This window comes from Aquarana catesbeiana, linkage group LG02 (assembly GCF_042186555.1).
Source record: "Aquarana catesbeiana isolate 2022-GZ linkage group LG02, ASM4218655v1, whole genome shotgun sequence".
Lineage (NCBI taxonomy): Eukaryota > Metazoa > Chordata > Amphibia > Anura > Ranidae > Aquarana > Aquarana catesbeiana.
In genome coordinates this window covers 236,873,825-236,889,228 of record NC_133325.1, presented here as the reverse complement: position 1 = coordinate 236,889,228, position 15,404 = coordinate 236,873,825, and the positions used below count along the sequence as shown (strand labels likewise).

The following is a 15,404-nucleotide window of genomic DNA, read 5'->3' as shown; positions in this document are numbered from 1 at the left end:
AAATGTTTAAAATAGCCGCTTACCAGATATGTTGGACCTCAGATTATAGAGATCATGTATGCCAGGTGCATTAGCCTGCCGGCACCGAGGATCTCCACCTCCACTTCAATCGAGAAGGATATCCTTGTCTGAATTCAACGACCAGAGGACAGGTATTCACCAGCTCGAATCCACAGGTGAGGAAAATGCTAGTACCCTTAATAGGGTTTTCTTTCCAGACACCGTCCTAAAGTTTAACCCCTCAGTGGAGATAAAGCAAGGGGAGACTTCATAGTGTAGATGTATTCAAAGGTTTTATTTTTAAAAAAGTCACTAATATTCACAGCACTTTGTCACGCAGACATTCACAGCAAACGGAAAAAACTTTGAACTGTAAACTCCAAATCACACGGCAATCAGCAGGAACAAAAAAAAAAAAGCGGATAAAAAACTAGCTTCAGTTAGCATAGAGGCAGCAGAGGATCAAACCAACTAACTGCAAAGGAAAAGAACGTGATGGCGTCACAGCCACTTGCTCCAACCAACGCGTTTCCCCTCAACATGCTTCCACTGGGAACGGAGACATATATAATTTTCCGTCCACTTCACAATTATGTGCCACTTTGTGTTAGTCTATCACATAAAATCCCAATAAAACACATTTACGTTTTTGGTTGTAACATGACAAAATGTGGAAAATTTCAAGGGGTATGAATACTTTTTCAAGGCACTGTATGTAACGTGATGGGGGTTTTTCCAACTTTATTGCAGATCTTCACAAACTTATTGTTATCCTTTCCCTTTATGCAGATGGTGGCGCTGTAATTCTTTTCATAGAAAAAAAAATAAGTACCTTTTTTCTTGATATACTGCTGTCACGTGACCCATCTCTTAACCAGCCTGTCTGCAGGGAAACAGTGGCAGGAGAAGCTTCTAGTCCTCTGCTACAAGTCACATGTTCACATGTTCCAAACAAAAATGAGTAAAATTATCCTTGAGAGCTCCAGACCTCGTGGTGGCCTCCTTCGAGGCAGTTCATATCACGCATTCCATTAAGAGCCTCTGCAACACAACATTTTGTTAGCGTGGAACAAACGTGCTCCCTCTCTTGATCTTTCTATTCTTCTATCCAGCCAAGCAAGGAGTTCTGTAGCATTATGGATTTCCAACCAAACTTTGACAATGGGTAAGTAATTTTTACCATACCAATGAAGGATGACGACAACAAATGCCAGTCTCTCAGGCCACTCTCTCACAGTACAGGGAACATGGTCACTCAAGGAAGCCGAGCCTCCCCATCAGCATCTTGGAGCTCAAAGTGATTAAAAATAGCTCTGCACCACTGGGACCCTTCCTTCTTCAGGGACACCCGAACAGAGTGCAGTCAGAGATGCCATGGCTATGGCCTATATCAATCACTAGGAGGGTGCCAGGAGTCATGCAGCCTTAAAGGAAGCAAGCCTGATCATCTCACAGGTGGAGAAACACAGTTCAGCAATTTTCTACTGTTCACATCCCAGGATTGGACAACTGGGAGGGGGATTACCTCAATCGTTCCTGCCTTGGCCAAAGGGAATGGGCCCCTCACCCTGACATCTTCAACATAATATATGTCAGAGATGGGGATTTGTGACGTGGATATCCTGGACACCAGGACCATCTAGCTTTGGCTTTGGGTAGCTCTTGAACTCCATTCAGGCTAATTTATGCCTTTAGACCTGCGCAAATTCTCTCTGGACTGCTCCATAAAATAGAGCAAGAGAAGAAATCAGTAATTCTTAATGCACCAAACTGGCCCAGATGAACCTGTTACACCAACATATTCAGACTCTCAGGAGACAACCCCCTGGCCTCTTCCAAACAGGCCAGACTTGCTGTCCCAGGGCCCCCTGTTGCATCCTGCTTCTCAAGCACTGGCTTTAACAGCATGGCTGTTGAAGCACAGGTCTTGAGTGAGCAAGGGTTGTCTCTGAATCTTTCATTCCCACATTACTAAAAGCAAGGAAAACCAGTTCCAGAAATATTTACAGTCCTACTTGGAAATCCTTTAAAACTAAATTTATAGTATATCTTCCTATCGATTTACTAAGCCTGTTAGCATAAGGATTCAGAATAATTAATGTTGATTGAAAGTTGTTAGTTTCACTTTAAAAGAAAAGGTTTTGGCCTTGTCTATTCTTTTTTAAAAACCTCAGGCTTGGCCTTCCTTTATAAAAAAAACTTTATTTGAGGTGTTTCTCAGATGAAACTACCATTGCAACACCCTGTTCTTCCTTTGGCCCTCAATTTACTGTAATTCTCTCTGCCCTGCAGAGACCACCCTTTAAACCTATCAGGGAACTCTTCTTGGATGATCTGACTTGCAAGGTAGCCTTCTTGGTGGCTGTGAGGTCAGTAAGACATGTTTGTGAGTTAGCAGCTCTCTCCTAAAAGGGAATTATTTCTTATGCTTTATAAGTACAAAGTTGCCTTGCGCTTAAAACCCTGCTTTCTTCCTAAGGTGGTGTCAGCCTTCCATCTCATTCAAAACATAGTCCTTCCTTCTTTATGCCCTGCTCCTATGCACCCTAAGGAGAGATTTCTCTTCACTGTCTGGTACAGCTTCGATCAGGAAGTCAGACTCCCTATTTGGCCTTCTCTTAGGGGACATCCTGCTTTGAAGATCCAGCACTGCTAGATGGATAAGACCACTCCTCTCAGGATCTTTTACCATAAAGGATAAAACACCTCCTGCATTTATACATGCTCGCTCCACCAGGTCGGTAGGAGTTTCCTGGGAATTCTGACATCAAGCCTCTGTTGACCATCTTTGTAAGGCCATTCCTGGTGTTCTGTTCACACATTTTCCAAGTCCTACCAGGTGGATGTCCAAACCTCTGCAGATACAGTTTTTGGCCACAAGGATCTTGTAATAGCACTCTGAGTTGGGTCTTTTGATCCTTGTTATTGTCGGACCAGTTGGCACAGTTCTGCTTGCCTCCTTGTTGCCCATCCTTTTCATTCTTTGCTTGGGGATGTCCCAGGGTCTATGAATATCAAGCCTGTGTGCTGTACTGTAGGATTACAATAGGAATTTTGACTTGCCTGTGACTTGCATATCTTGGAGTACAGTAACAGACCACCCTCTCTTTTGCTGTTACTGTGCATTGCTTTCTAGAAAACTCAGTACTCACACAGTGGGGTAGGGTTAGGTGGGGTGCCATAGGGGCATACCCCTCAAAGCTTTGCCAGTGTCCAATCGCCTGAAGGTACAGCCTACAACCCATTGTCTGAAAGTCAAGACTTTGTCCTGTACTCTAATCCAAGATGTGGAATTTACAGGTATGTCAAAATTCCGTTTTTTTAGGGGTTGAAACCTACATTAAGAGGAACCTTTTGACTACCACAGCTGTTCATTTTTGTAAGTGATGTAAGCTATGATCTGTGCAGCTTAGAAAAGAACAACAAGTGTCTAGGAGATGTGGACATGTTGCAAGGTTTGTCTCTAAAGCTCAACACATACACTACAATCTGACTGTAAAATCGCCATCAGACCTACAAAGTGCAGGGGTCCATCTGATTGGCAATACATTAGTTGGCTAAAAGGTAGGTGCTTGTATTACATGGTTAATGGTACAAGGATTGTATGGTCAGATTGTAACATGTATGATGAGATTAAATGCATGTTGAAAAATTAGATCTACAGTATATTGCTATTCTTTTATTTTGTTATAGAATTGTATGTTACCACGTTTTTTAAATGGCATTCATTCTTATGCAGTACTGGTGCCTCAAACATATCCTGATTTATATAATTTATAAAGTGATCATTGTGCATAAGATAATACTTAATGCAAATGTGCTTCAATATAATGAAAATTAAGGCCTCATACACACGGGCGTTTTAAAAAACGGGCTGTAAAGCTAGTAACAACGCCTGGAAAAAAAGCAGCGTTTTTATTAGCATTTTGATTTGACATCAATGCGCGTTTAACGTCGTTTGTAAGCGTTAACGCTAAGGCGCGGTTTTTAAAAAAAACATCCTTCTGCTATTTTCCACTCCCAAATTACCCACAATGCCAAGGAAAATGAATAAACAACGTGACCAATCACATAATAAAGATTTTTACAGCTTAAAAGCGCTGATGCTAAAGAACGTCGGTATAGCGCTAATGCGCGTTTTTGAGCTTTTTCGGCGTCAAAACGGCTCTAGAGCTGGCGCCTCAGAACGCGCTGGTCCTTGTTTTTTTTGGAGCTTAAAAACGACCATGCCTGTTACAGGTCAAAAACGCCATGGTGTATATGAGCCCATTGAAAAACATGGAGTGGTGTTCTTAAGCAGCAAAAAAAGCCGCTGTTAAAATGTCCGTGTGTATGAGGCCTAATAAAGAGACTGATGCATAAACCACAATATAAAAACAGTGCTAAAAAAACTGAGTAAAAGTTTTTTTTTATATATTTTTGGGGGATATTTATTATAGCAAAAAGTTAAAAAAAAAATGCATTTTTTTTTCAAAATTGTGGCTCTTTTTTTGTTTATAGCGCAAAAAATAAAAACCGCAGAGGTGATCAAATACCACCAAAACAATGCTCTATTGGTGGGGAAAAAAGGACGTCGATTTTGTTTGGGTGCCACGTCGCACGGCCGCGCAATTGTCAGTTAAAGCTACGCAGTGCGAATCACAAAAAGTGCTCTAGTCTTTGGCCAGCCAAATGGTCCGGGGCTGAAGCGGTTAATAAATCCGTGCAGTTTTACACTACAAGGCTTTTTTTCTTTCCTTATTTATATGATTTCCTGAAATTTGGAGTTTCTTTATATTGTTATGGATATAAAGATCTGGTACCAATACACTTGAGATTTCCAGGCCAGTTAATAAGCTGAAAACAATCCAATTCCTTGGTCTTCGAATCACTTTCGAGTTCACGTCTGTGAGTTGCATGGAAGCAGTACAACCAAGTGGTTAATTTCCAGACAGGCTAATATACTTTTACAGCGAGTTTAATCTCTGTAATAGGGATCCACCATATCTGGTAAGAGGCCAACTTTTACCTTATAAAACATCATTAACATCACAATCCTGTATAATAATATCTTCAAACGTATGTGATTGTTTTCAAGCGGAACATATCAGACATCTTTCAATGCTCAGATTGAAAGCAAAGGAGACATATGCAGGAGATTGCCTGAATGAGATTCCACATATGGTGCATCTAGTCACTATATGAACTTTGTGTGTTACAAATAAGAGTCACAAAAGGCACTTATTATTTATAATAAGTTTATTGAATGTTTATTAATTTTGCACTTTTTTGAGCACTGTTTTTATATTGTGGTTTATGCATTACTTACTTTATTCATTTTCATCTTATGCACAATGATCACTTTATAAATTATATATTGTCATATTATATATGGGTTAACACAGGAAATAGCACTCCAGATATATATATTAATACATTTTTTTAACTTTATTCCTGGTCTTGAGTAGCAGCTGTTTCATCATTTAGACTAGCGTAGAGATTTCACATTTAAACACGTGTCCTGATTACAGCAGTATTTTTTTCTTTTTACTAATGCATGGATTTTTACTCATTTAAGGGAAACGAATTCCATGGTGGAAGAGTTCATGTTGCTCGCCAACATTTCTGTGGCAGAGAAAATCTTTGAAGAATTTTCAGAGTATGCATTACTGCGTAAACATCCAGCTCCTCCCCCGGGAAATTATGATATTCTGGTGAAGGCTGCAAGTTCCAAGGTGAAGTTATACTAAAAATAATTTAAATATATATTAATGTAGTAAGATTCATCAAAATGGAGATGTTTCACTCAGTAGACATTTTGATTCCTTCTAAAATGAAATTTGATTGTCTTCTTTCTGTGGTGGTACCATTTTTTTTTTTTCTGGCTTTCATAAGTTTCTTAAAGTGGTATTAAACCCAAAGCCAAAAATGTAATATATTGCAGCTTACTAATCCTTAGATGTGGTGGCTGAATTTGTTTTCTTTTTTAGGCTTTTTTTCCTCTGTTTGCACCTATTGATCTGCTCAGTAACTTCCTATATTAGAGTGCCCCCACTCTGAACGAAGTAGCACAGGGGCACAGCAGAGGGCAGCATATTCTAGCCAATAGAAAGACTTTACACTCATACGCCTAGAAATGCTCATAAATATGCACATAAATACTGTTAAAGATGTGGCATTACAGACATTTTTCTGCCAAATTCTGGCAGGAAAAAAAAATGCAGAATAAATTCATATGCCCATGTGCATGAGGCCTAAAGAGCATGTGCAGATAATCCAAAATGTAAACTGCAGGACAAAGTGACAGTTTCTCTGCAAAGAGCATCCCCTGACCCCTTAGGCTTCATGTACACTAGCAGTAGAAGCTCCTAAACCTGAGTTTAGGAGCTTTTGGCATGTTAGCAGAGTGTAGGAGCTGCCACGGTTAAAGTGAGCTTCGACCTCCTTCATCTGTATGCAGAAATATTTCGTTTAGCATAGAAGCATTTTGACCGCCGGGCACTTGCCACGTTTTTCCTGCAGCCACGGTAAATGTAGGCAGGTGTACATGAAGCCTTATACTCACCTCACCAGTGCAGCTCCTTCCTACTCTCTTACCAGGAAAGCTATTGATGTCATTGCACCTCTGGGTTATAACACTTCTGATGTTAGTGCTGACTCGGAAGCAGCTGCAAGTGCAGATGAGTATAAAGGTTGGTGAATTCCTTTTGCTGAGATGCTGTCACTTTTCTCTGCATTAGGAATGTGTCAGTGTGTCTCTAAGTTGTAATTTCTTGCTCTGTGCATTACATAATCCATATTATCTTTTCAGAATTTGGAGATAAAAACAGATTCCGCAAAGGCTCTGGCTGACTCCCTAGATAACGCAGAATCACCTGAGTTTCCCTATTTGAACACTCTGCTGAGGATCCTGGCTACCCGCTGCATGATGCAGGCAGTCTACTTCTGCTCTGGATTGGATAGTGATTTCCACCACTATGGTTTAGCCTCTCCAATCTACACACACTTCACCTCTCCTATTAGAAGGTTTGTTAACTGAAAAATCTTCTACTTATTGTGTCATTTGTTGAAACAGCAATGGAAAACAATGCTAGGTTAGCTATGTCTATTCATCAATGTTGTAGCTCAGCATGGAATAGAATATATAGCACAATGTTAAGATAGATTACATACTTAGGCTGAAAGGAGAAGTACAGCCAAAGCTCATTTGGCTGTACTAATCCTGTGGCTCACAGGAGTGCAGTTAGTTCTGCACTCCTATTACCCGTTTTCAGCTGACAGCTGTTGGCTGACGTCACACAGCCGGTCCAGACTGGGGGAAGATTGCGATCACATGGTCGGGATCCACCCACATGCCTGGACCGGCACTCAGCTCAGCCTCTCAGCAAGTCGCTGAGAGCCTGTGCCAGCCGCTCCTGCCCCCTCCAATCATGTGAAAAGCATCTGCATGTTATTGGGTATTAAAAGTAAATAGGAATTTGGTTTTCATGTGATTGAGTAAACGAAGGTAATATTCTCACAATTGTTTGAGTGAAGATCCTGAACTTTAGTAAGTAGGCATCATTGATCTGCGACAGATGCAGTTCAGCAATAGATAGTTCTAAACGTTTAGCAACAGATTTTGGTTTTTGAAATCTTATTTCTTAAAATAAATAACATCAGGTCTTTTTTAACAATGTTGTTTAAACACCAATAGGCATTCTGTGATAAATTGGAAACAACAATTAGGAACCAGCTGACAGCAGTTAAAATGGGCTTTTTCACACTATTTAAATTTATCGCCATACGATTTGTTACACACTGCAGATATAACACCCTACGTTTATGTTAAACACATTAAAATAACAAAAGTTATTATATTAGGAATTCAAATTCAGCTCTGCCCCCTTCTGACCATCCTTGTGTTCCTAATCCTTTGAAATGCTGAACTGGTGGGGGTTGCTACCCATAATCCAACAAAACTAGGCAAATACTTGTTGCTTTGGAAGGAAGGATGGTGTTGTCTGCTTTCAAATGTATTCATGTTGTAAAGTGCTGCGCAAAACTGTTGGCGCTATATAAATTCTGCATAATAATAATTATACACGTATCCTCTCTCATTAGGGTGTTTTTGAATTTGCTTTAAAAACCTTTGGCAATAGTTTCAGTATCAAGACAGTAAGTTTGTTCCTGCCTCTTGCTACCGAACATAGTGAGCAGTCTAACATTTTATTGGTTTGCATTAAACATTTAAATGGTTTACTTCTGCATCTTTAATAATGCACAAGTTAGTATAAAATTTATAATTTTTAGAAAGCCTCTTTAACTCTGCAGGTTACAGGAGGTGTCTGATTTGGTTACTATGGATAAGTGCAGATTGGAGACTGATTTTTTTTCCCTACAGAATGAAGGCCATAGAGCAGGAAATGGAACAAAGATGATTCAGTCTGACACAGCTTACCATGTTTATAGTTGTTGAGGAAAGAAAAGTGCGTGTACCTTTAACTTACAATAATTAAAACTGTATTCAATTTAGGTGACAGACAGATCTTATATATATTCTTTTTATTTATTCAGAAAGCTAGCATTAACGTATTAACTTTAAATTTCCCATTATGTTGGCATAAAGAGATTTTGGCTTTTGGAGACAGGAAAGACACCGCAAAGTGTGTTAATTGGCCAACCTTGTAAAATAAAGAAAAAATTGTGCATAGAGAATGGGTAAGCTGCCAACACACCACTAGACATATAGTGCAAAAGGGTAAAAAACAATGTGAGTGTGGTGCTAAGTGAACAAATTGAAACACATGAATAATAAATGGCCTGATATGGCTAGAACAAAGTGAAAGGAATATATATGTGATGAATATGTAAATATAACACTCAGAGATGATTTCAAAATGAATAAAAAAAATCTTAAAATCTAAATCTTAAATCAAAATAAAGGTGAAAAAGAAAAAATGTGCAAAAGTCTTTCTTGAGTAGTTCAACTTGATCTTGAAAATACAATCAATATGGTAAAGTGATCGTGCTTACCAGATTCGGTGGATATAGCACATGGGTCAAACAGGCAATCTTGACTAATGCAGACTCGATGGATGATTAGTAACGTTCTCTACTAAGCACCGTGAATGGCCCAAGTGGCATCTCTGATCTCATAAACATCCCTGGGTTGCTCGGTTAATAGTTATGGGGAGGGGGGGGAATGCAAATATGTAACTGTAATGTACACTTTATTTCATAAGTGACTAAAGTAAGCTTTGTAGGGTATATGTAGAATTGCTTTGGATATTCTACACAGGTGGTTGAGCGTACAGTGGTTTAGGTGGTTTTTATACATCTTTATATATAATGGGGGTTTTTTGTTTTCTTTTTTCTCTTTTTTCTTCTTCTTAGTTTTGTAGTTGTAGTGATCGAGCCTGGGTATGCCCAATAGGCTCTGTATTGTCTTGTATTCACTTTGAAATTACAATAAAAATAACTTTAAAAAAAAACCTGCAATCTTGAGGGAATACCTTCAATAGGATCTCCCGCAACAGGAACAATGGTGTGGTAAATGGACTCCACCCGATACTTAACAGGGTAATACAGCATCCAGATCAAACTCCATAGGGAACGGTGAATCACATCAGATGTAGCAATGATCCGTATGCATGAAAAACAGATAACTGCACATAGTGTGATAGTTACTGTCCTCCATCCATGTTTCCAAACATATCTATTGCCTCTGTCTTACTTCCTGAATAGCTATTTTTTTCTATTTCACCTTAATTTTGATTTAAGATGGACTTTTTTAAGATGGTTTTTTATTCATTTTGAAATCATCTCTGAGTGTTATTTTTATATATTCATTACATGTATATTCATTTCACTTTGTTCTGGCATAACAGGACATTTATTATTCACGTGTTTCAATTTGTTCACCTAATTGCACAACCTTGACTACTGAAGTGAAGAAGTTCCATAGAAATGTTGACTTGCATAAACCCTGTAGGTGCACATTGCCCAATATTAATTGGCAGGCTTGTACTGCTAATAAAATTCCATGTAAAATCTTGTATCTTTCTAGGTATGCTGATATCATAGTACATAGACTTCTGGCTGTAGCAGTTGGGGCAGACTGTACGTACCCTGATCTGACAGACAAACAAAAAATAGCCGAAATCTGCAAAAATATTAACTTCAGGCACAAGATGGCCCAGTATTCGCAGAGAGCTTCTGTTGCATTTCACACTCAGGTATGGGAAGTCACAAGGTTTTCTGACTATGCAAAGTGACAATATTACACTGTATGTGGAAAGTCCAGGTTGACTTTCTGTAATCAATAAAGGGCAAATATGGTTTTGTCAAAAAATGCTGCATAGGGAAGAGGGACGAGGCCAGCCAATGTTTTAAAGCTGACCTCAAGTGAAACAGCTATACGCAGTTCTCCTTCTGGACATGGCTTATCCTATATTGCCACACTACTCAGAAAGTACCCCACTGGAGAATACAATTACTTACAGCTATAGTGGAGAACAGGGGAAAGAGAAACATTGCAAAACCGCAGACAAATTTTCATTTACTGTGTGATGATTCACCCCTTGCATCGGAGCAGAAACTGGATCAAATACCGATCTCTACATCTTATCTTGGCTCTATTTGAGGCGCAACAAACAACCTATTTGACAAAAGCAGATATGTCTGCATCTATGTCACAATTTGCTCAGACAGCTAATGGCCTTAATGCGGCCATCGGTGCCATGGGACTAAAAATACCACGCCTCTTTTCCTACTCCTTTTCTCTACCTGATTCAGATTACTAAATGCCTGCTCTAGATGAGGCAGCCACAGAGGGTAATGAAGAGGACATTGGAGAAAGTTGCAGACAATTTTTCTTACCAGGATTGCTGCTATATTGAAGAGGGAGCTTCACGCACTACCCTAAATTGAACAAGCTTACTGCTGCCATACGCAAAAGGTTTAGCAGCTTGATTCTTCTCTGACTCGCCATGCCCCGTTGGGTACAAAGAAACTTGCAAAATCATTGACCTGTTGGGGCCAAGCGCATGCAAATATGCGGCCTCTTGGTGACCGGACCTTGGCGCCAAGCAGCCGCATATTTGCGTGCAATAGCGCCAATAGAGCTGTGCTGAGAGCGCGAGTTACCAGTGGCTAACTGAAATTCGATGATGTGCCCGCCGTGATAGCCAGTCACGGCGGTCACATGGCCATAAGCTCTGCCCTACCTCCTGGCATTCTAAAGCCCCTAAAGGGTCAGCAAGAGCTGGTGCCAAGAGGTTAAAGACATTACTTGTTCATGAACAGATAGAATTTGCAATCTGTGATGATTGGATTACTCCAGACAGGATTTCCACTCCCCTCAAAATCTTTACTGAACTCTATTCAGTCAAAAGAGTTCAAAATAAAGTGGTCTATTCCTGTGGTCTCCATCTCACTGTACCTACTGAAGGTGTTCCCTCTTTCAAAGATTCTGCAGATTGATACACTCTTTACTCTTGCAGGCTCAGCCCTGCAACCAGCTCTCACTGCAATTTCATGATGCCAAACTCCAGTTAACGTTACTTGGCAAAAAACAACCAACCTGTTAGGTTATCCTTTATCTTGATTGTGTGCCTATTTTCAAAATGTGATCACACCTTTTTACTTTTCCTTTCTCCTGTTTAATGCAATTGTTTCTTATGCAGCTGTTTTTTAAAAACAAAGGAATTGTGAATGAAGAAGGATACATCTTGTTTGTTCGGAAAAATGCGATTGTGGTATTGATCCCAAAGTTTGGTTTAGAAGGCACGGTCTTCTTTGATGACAAAGACAGAGTAAAGCCTAAGCTACTTTACAATGATGAGGTAAGGTCAACTGAAATTGATTTAGTCTTCAAACAAATCTTTACTATCTTTTTCTGCAGTTTACCTTGATACCTTGGAAGCAAGCGACATAAAGCCCCAGTGCATTAAGCCCCGAAACATCTGCTACATCACATGCATTACAAAGGATACCATGTCACAAGTTATTGATGTGTTTTTTGTAATCCAAAAAAATTTATGTAGATGTTAAAAAGCTTCAAGTGGATTTATACAATATGTATTCTAATTACACAGTAATTTCACCCACTTTCTGTCAAGGACACAAACAGCTGAGACCCAGCAGGGAATCAATTCTGTCACATTTCTATAAAAGTCTTCACTGCTGTCCAGGACCTTGCAACAAAATCTTTTTACACCACTTGCATTGCTTTAGCTTTTTTTTCACTTTTACCAACCTGAAACAAAGCCAGTGCTGAAATATGCTGGCTACAATTTTGGATTTCCTTCTTCTAAAAAGTGCCTGTCATGCTGTTCCAGTGAACTCCAGGGCCCATTCACACCTTTCCAGTGTGGTGCGTTGTGGCAATGTACACGGTACATGCATTAGTATGTTGTAGTGCCATTTATTTTGAATGGCACCCCAATGTACGGATTTAACATAGTTCCAATGTGCATGAGTAGCAGTATACCACAACACATTAATGCTTTACAGTGCATTATGATGCGCTGTGATGCCAAGAATGTTCCACGTCTGTTTTATTTTGGGCTAGTCTTAGAGTTGATTTTAATCAAATCCATCCTATTTAAATCATATTTTTAAAGAGTAACTGTCATCTTTGTCCCGCAGAGGCTCTTGTTCTGACCCGCTGTTGACCCACCAAAAGTTCCGATCACTTTAATGGGACGGCTGGTAATACGGCAGTGGCACAACAAGGTGAGGGACGTGGCGGCAGCAGGTGAGTGGATGCCCGCTAACAGGCGCTGCCATGATGGATCTGAAATGACAGGCACTCTTTAAATGTAAGGACTTATTCTTGCTGGTAGTTAGAATCTTCAATACAGGGGGTCCCCAGGTTACAAACAAGTTAGGGACTATAGGTTTGTTCTTAAGTCGAATCTGTTTGTAAGTCGGAACAGGTACATTTTTTAAGTGTAGCTCCAGCCAAAAAAACTATTTTTAAGCTTTTTGGATAGCATAGGGAAGGGTTATCACCCCTGTGACATTTGTTTTGCTGTCTGTGCTCCTCTTCAGAAGATTTCACCTCACTTTCTGTCCCAATGACAATTGGATTTTGAAAATTTTGGGTTGTTTTGAAACAAGCCTTGGTGATAAAGCATCAGTGGAGGTACCTTTTCCCCAAAATAGCTCTTACAGGAGAGAATTTCCCTTCCTAGGGGTAGATTTCCTCTCACTTCCTGTTGTCTGCCTCCGTTTGCAAGTAGGAGTCGTTTGTAAGTCGGATGTTTGTAACTAGGGGACCCCCTGTATTTGCAAACATAATGAAGGTTTCCCATTTAGAATAATAAGCTGTCAGATTAGTAAAACAGCAATATCATAAAAGCTTTTAGGGTAATAGGTTAATCACACATAGTTGGAAAACTACTCAAATTCTTTTAATTAAAAGAATATGTAATATAATGTTATTGTTTTATTTGCTTAAACATCAGTGTTTAGTAACTGAAGTGCATAAACAAAAGAACTTAAACTATATCAGCTGGGTCCACATAAAAAAAACTTCAAACACGGTCCTTTCATCACAGCACGTCTTCCCATGATGATGTGTCATTCGGGCCACCAGGCCTTGCATCTCTTTGTTGCGTTGCTTGCATTTTGCATGCATACCTGTTTTACCCTTAGGTAGAGGAACTTCATTAACTGCTTGCCAACCAGCTGCCACAGTTTTACTGTGGCAGAATGGCACGGCTGGGCGAGACGACGTTACCTTACATCGCTTCGCCTTTTGGCCACTAGGGGCGCACCCACACCGTGTGCCCGGCAGGCACGCGCGATCGCTCGTGACAGAGCGAGAATCTGGATCTGTGTGTGTAAACACACAAATCCCTGTTCTTTCAGGGGAGTAGAGACGGATTGTGTGTTCATACTAAGTATGAACACCGATCTCTCTCCTCCCAGACAGTCCCATCCCCCCTACAATTAGAACACACCTAGGGAACACGGTTAACCCCTTGATCGCCCCCTAGTGTTAACCCCGTCCCTGCCAGTGACATTTATACAGTAATCAGTGCATTTTTATAGCACTGATCGCTGTATAAATGTCAATGGTCCCAAAAATGTGTCAAAAGTGTCCAATTTGTCCGCTGCAATATGGCAGTCTCGATAAAAATTTCAGTTTGCCGCCATTGCTAGAAAAAAAATAATAAAAATGCCATAAATCTATCCCCTATTTTGTAGATGCTATAACTTGCGCAAACCAATCAATATACGCTTATTGCGATATTTGTTTTTTTTTTGTTTTTTTTTGTTTTTTAAATTGTCGCTCTTCTTTTGTTTATAGCACAAAAAATAAAAACTGCAGAGGTGATCAAATACCACCAAAAGAAAGCTCTATTTGTGGGAAAAAAAGGATGTCAATTTTGTTTGGGTACAGCGTCGCACCACTGCGCAATTGTCAGTTAAAGCGACGCAGTGCAGTATCACAAAAAATGGCCTGGTCATTGAGCAGCCAAATCTTCCGGGGCTGAAGTGGTTAAAATATTCCCAAACTGGGTCTCTCTTACAGCCTGTTGCCATTTTGCTCCTCAAAGGAGAAATAAATCACTTCATGCTATGTGCAGAAAGATCACAAGGTTTATAAGCTGCTTAGGTTTCACTTTCATTTTTACAGATGCATTTCTCTTCAAACAATCATACAGTTTGTAGTGTATGTAGATTTGCGATAAAGGAATATTTCTGAACTTTGTGTTATCTCGTGGTTACTGTGAAACTGTGTGAATTCATTAATGCAGTGCATGTTATCTCCGCTTTCAGAGCTTGTATTATTGCAGAATTTACAGCCTCATGCTACATAACTAAGCTCCATTTCATGCTGAATAAACTAAATTATTAATGTATCCTAAATAGAAAATTATATTTAGATATATTTTTACTCCAAAAGCATTTTATTAAAATTTGATAAAAATCAAAAAAATCTGATTTAAATCACAGAATCAGATTTTTTAGATTTTTTTTTTTTTTTAAAAACATTTATTTGTATCCACCCTGTAATATGGTTACCATAGACAAAAAATGTCATGCTTTTTTCGCCTTCCAATTTTTTTATCCCATATATTTTGGGTGCTCTGATGCTTTCCTGCTGTTCTGAAGTCACTTAGATTTCCAGTCAATATGTTACGTTAAAATTAGCAGCTCAGTATTGTGCAGCTTTCTTTGCTACTTAAGAGCTCTGTTTCATTCATTAACCACTTCAATACAGGAAGTCCCCGAGTTACAAACACAATAGGGACTGTAGGTTTGTTCGTAAGTCGCGACACTGCATTTGTAAGTGTAATGTCCAGTCGGAATACTGCATTCGTAAGTGTAACGTCCGCCTGTGCATGGATGTGGGATGTTGCGGGCGCTTGTTATGTTATCTGGGGCTCTTCTGGCCATGCAGTACATGTAGTACTGCAGTATGGGATGTG

At 39.6% G+C, this 15,404-nt stretch overlaps 1 protein-coding gene across 1 annotated transcript in view; it reads left to right on the top strand.

Moving 5' to 3' along the window:
- DIS3 (DIS3 homolog, exosome endoribonuclease and 3'-5' exoribonuclease) overlaps window positions 1-15,404 on the top strand; it is a 122,444-nt gene that overhangs the window by 95,399 nt on the left and 11,641 nt on the right. Inside the window, exons 14-17 of the mRNA XM_073612670.1 lie at window positions 5,558-5,714; window positions 6,791-7,005; window positions 10,028-10,196; window positions 11,646-11,804. Of these exons, the coding sequence (XP_073468771.1) occupies window positions 5,558-5,714; window positions 6,791-7,005; window positions 10,028-10,196; window positions 11,646-11,804 (700 nt within the window). The remainder of the gene's footprint in view (window positions 1-5,557; window positions 5,715-6,790; window positions 7,006-10,027; window positions 10,197-11,645; window positions 11,805-15,404) is intronic.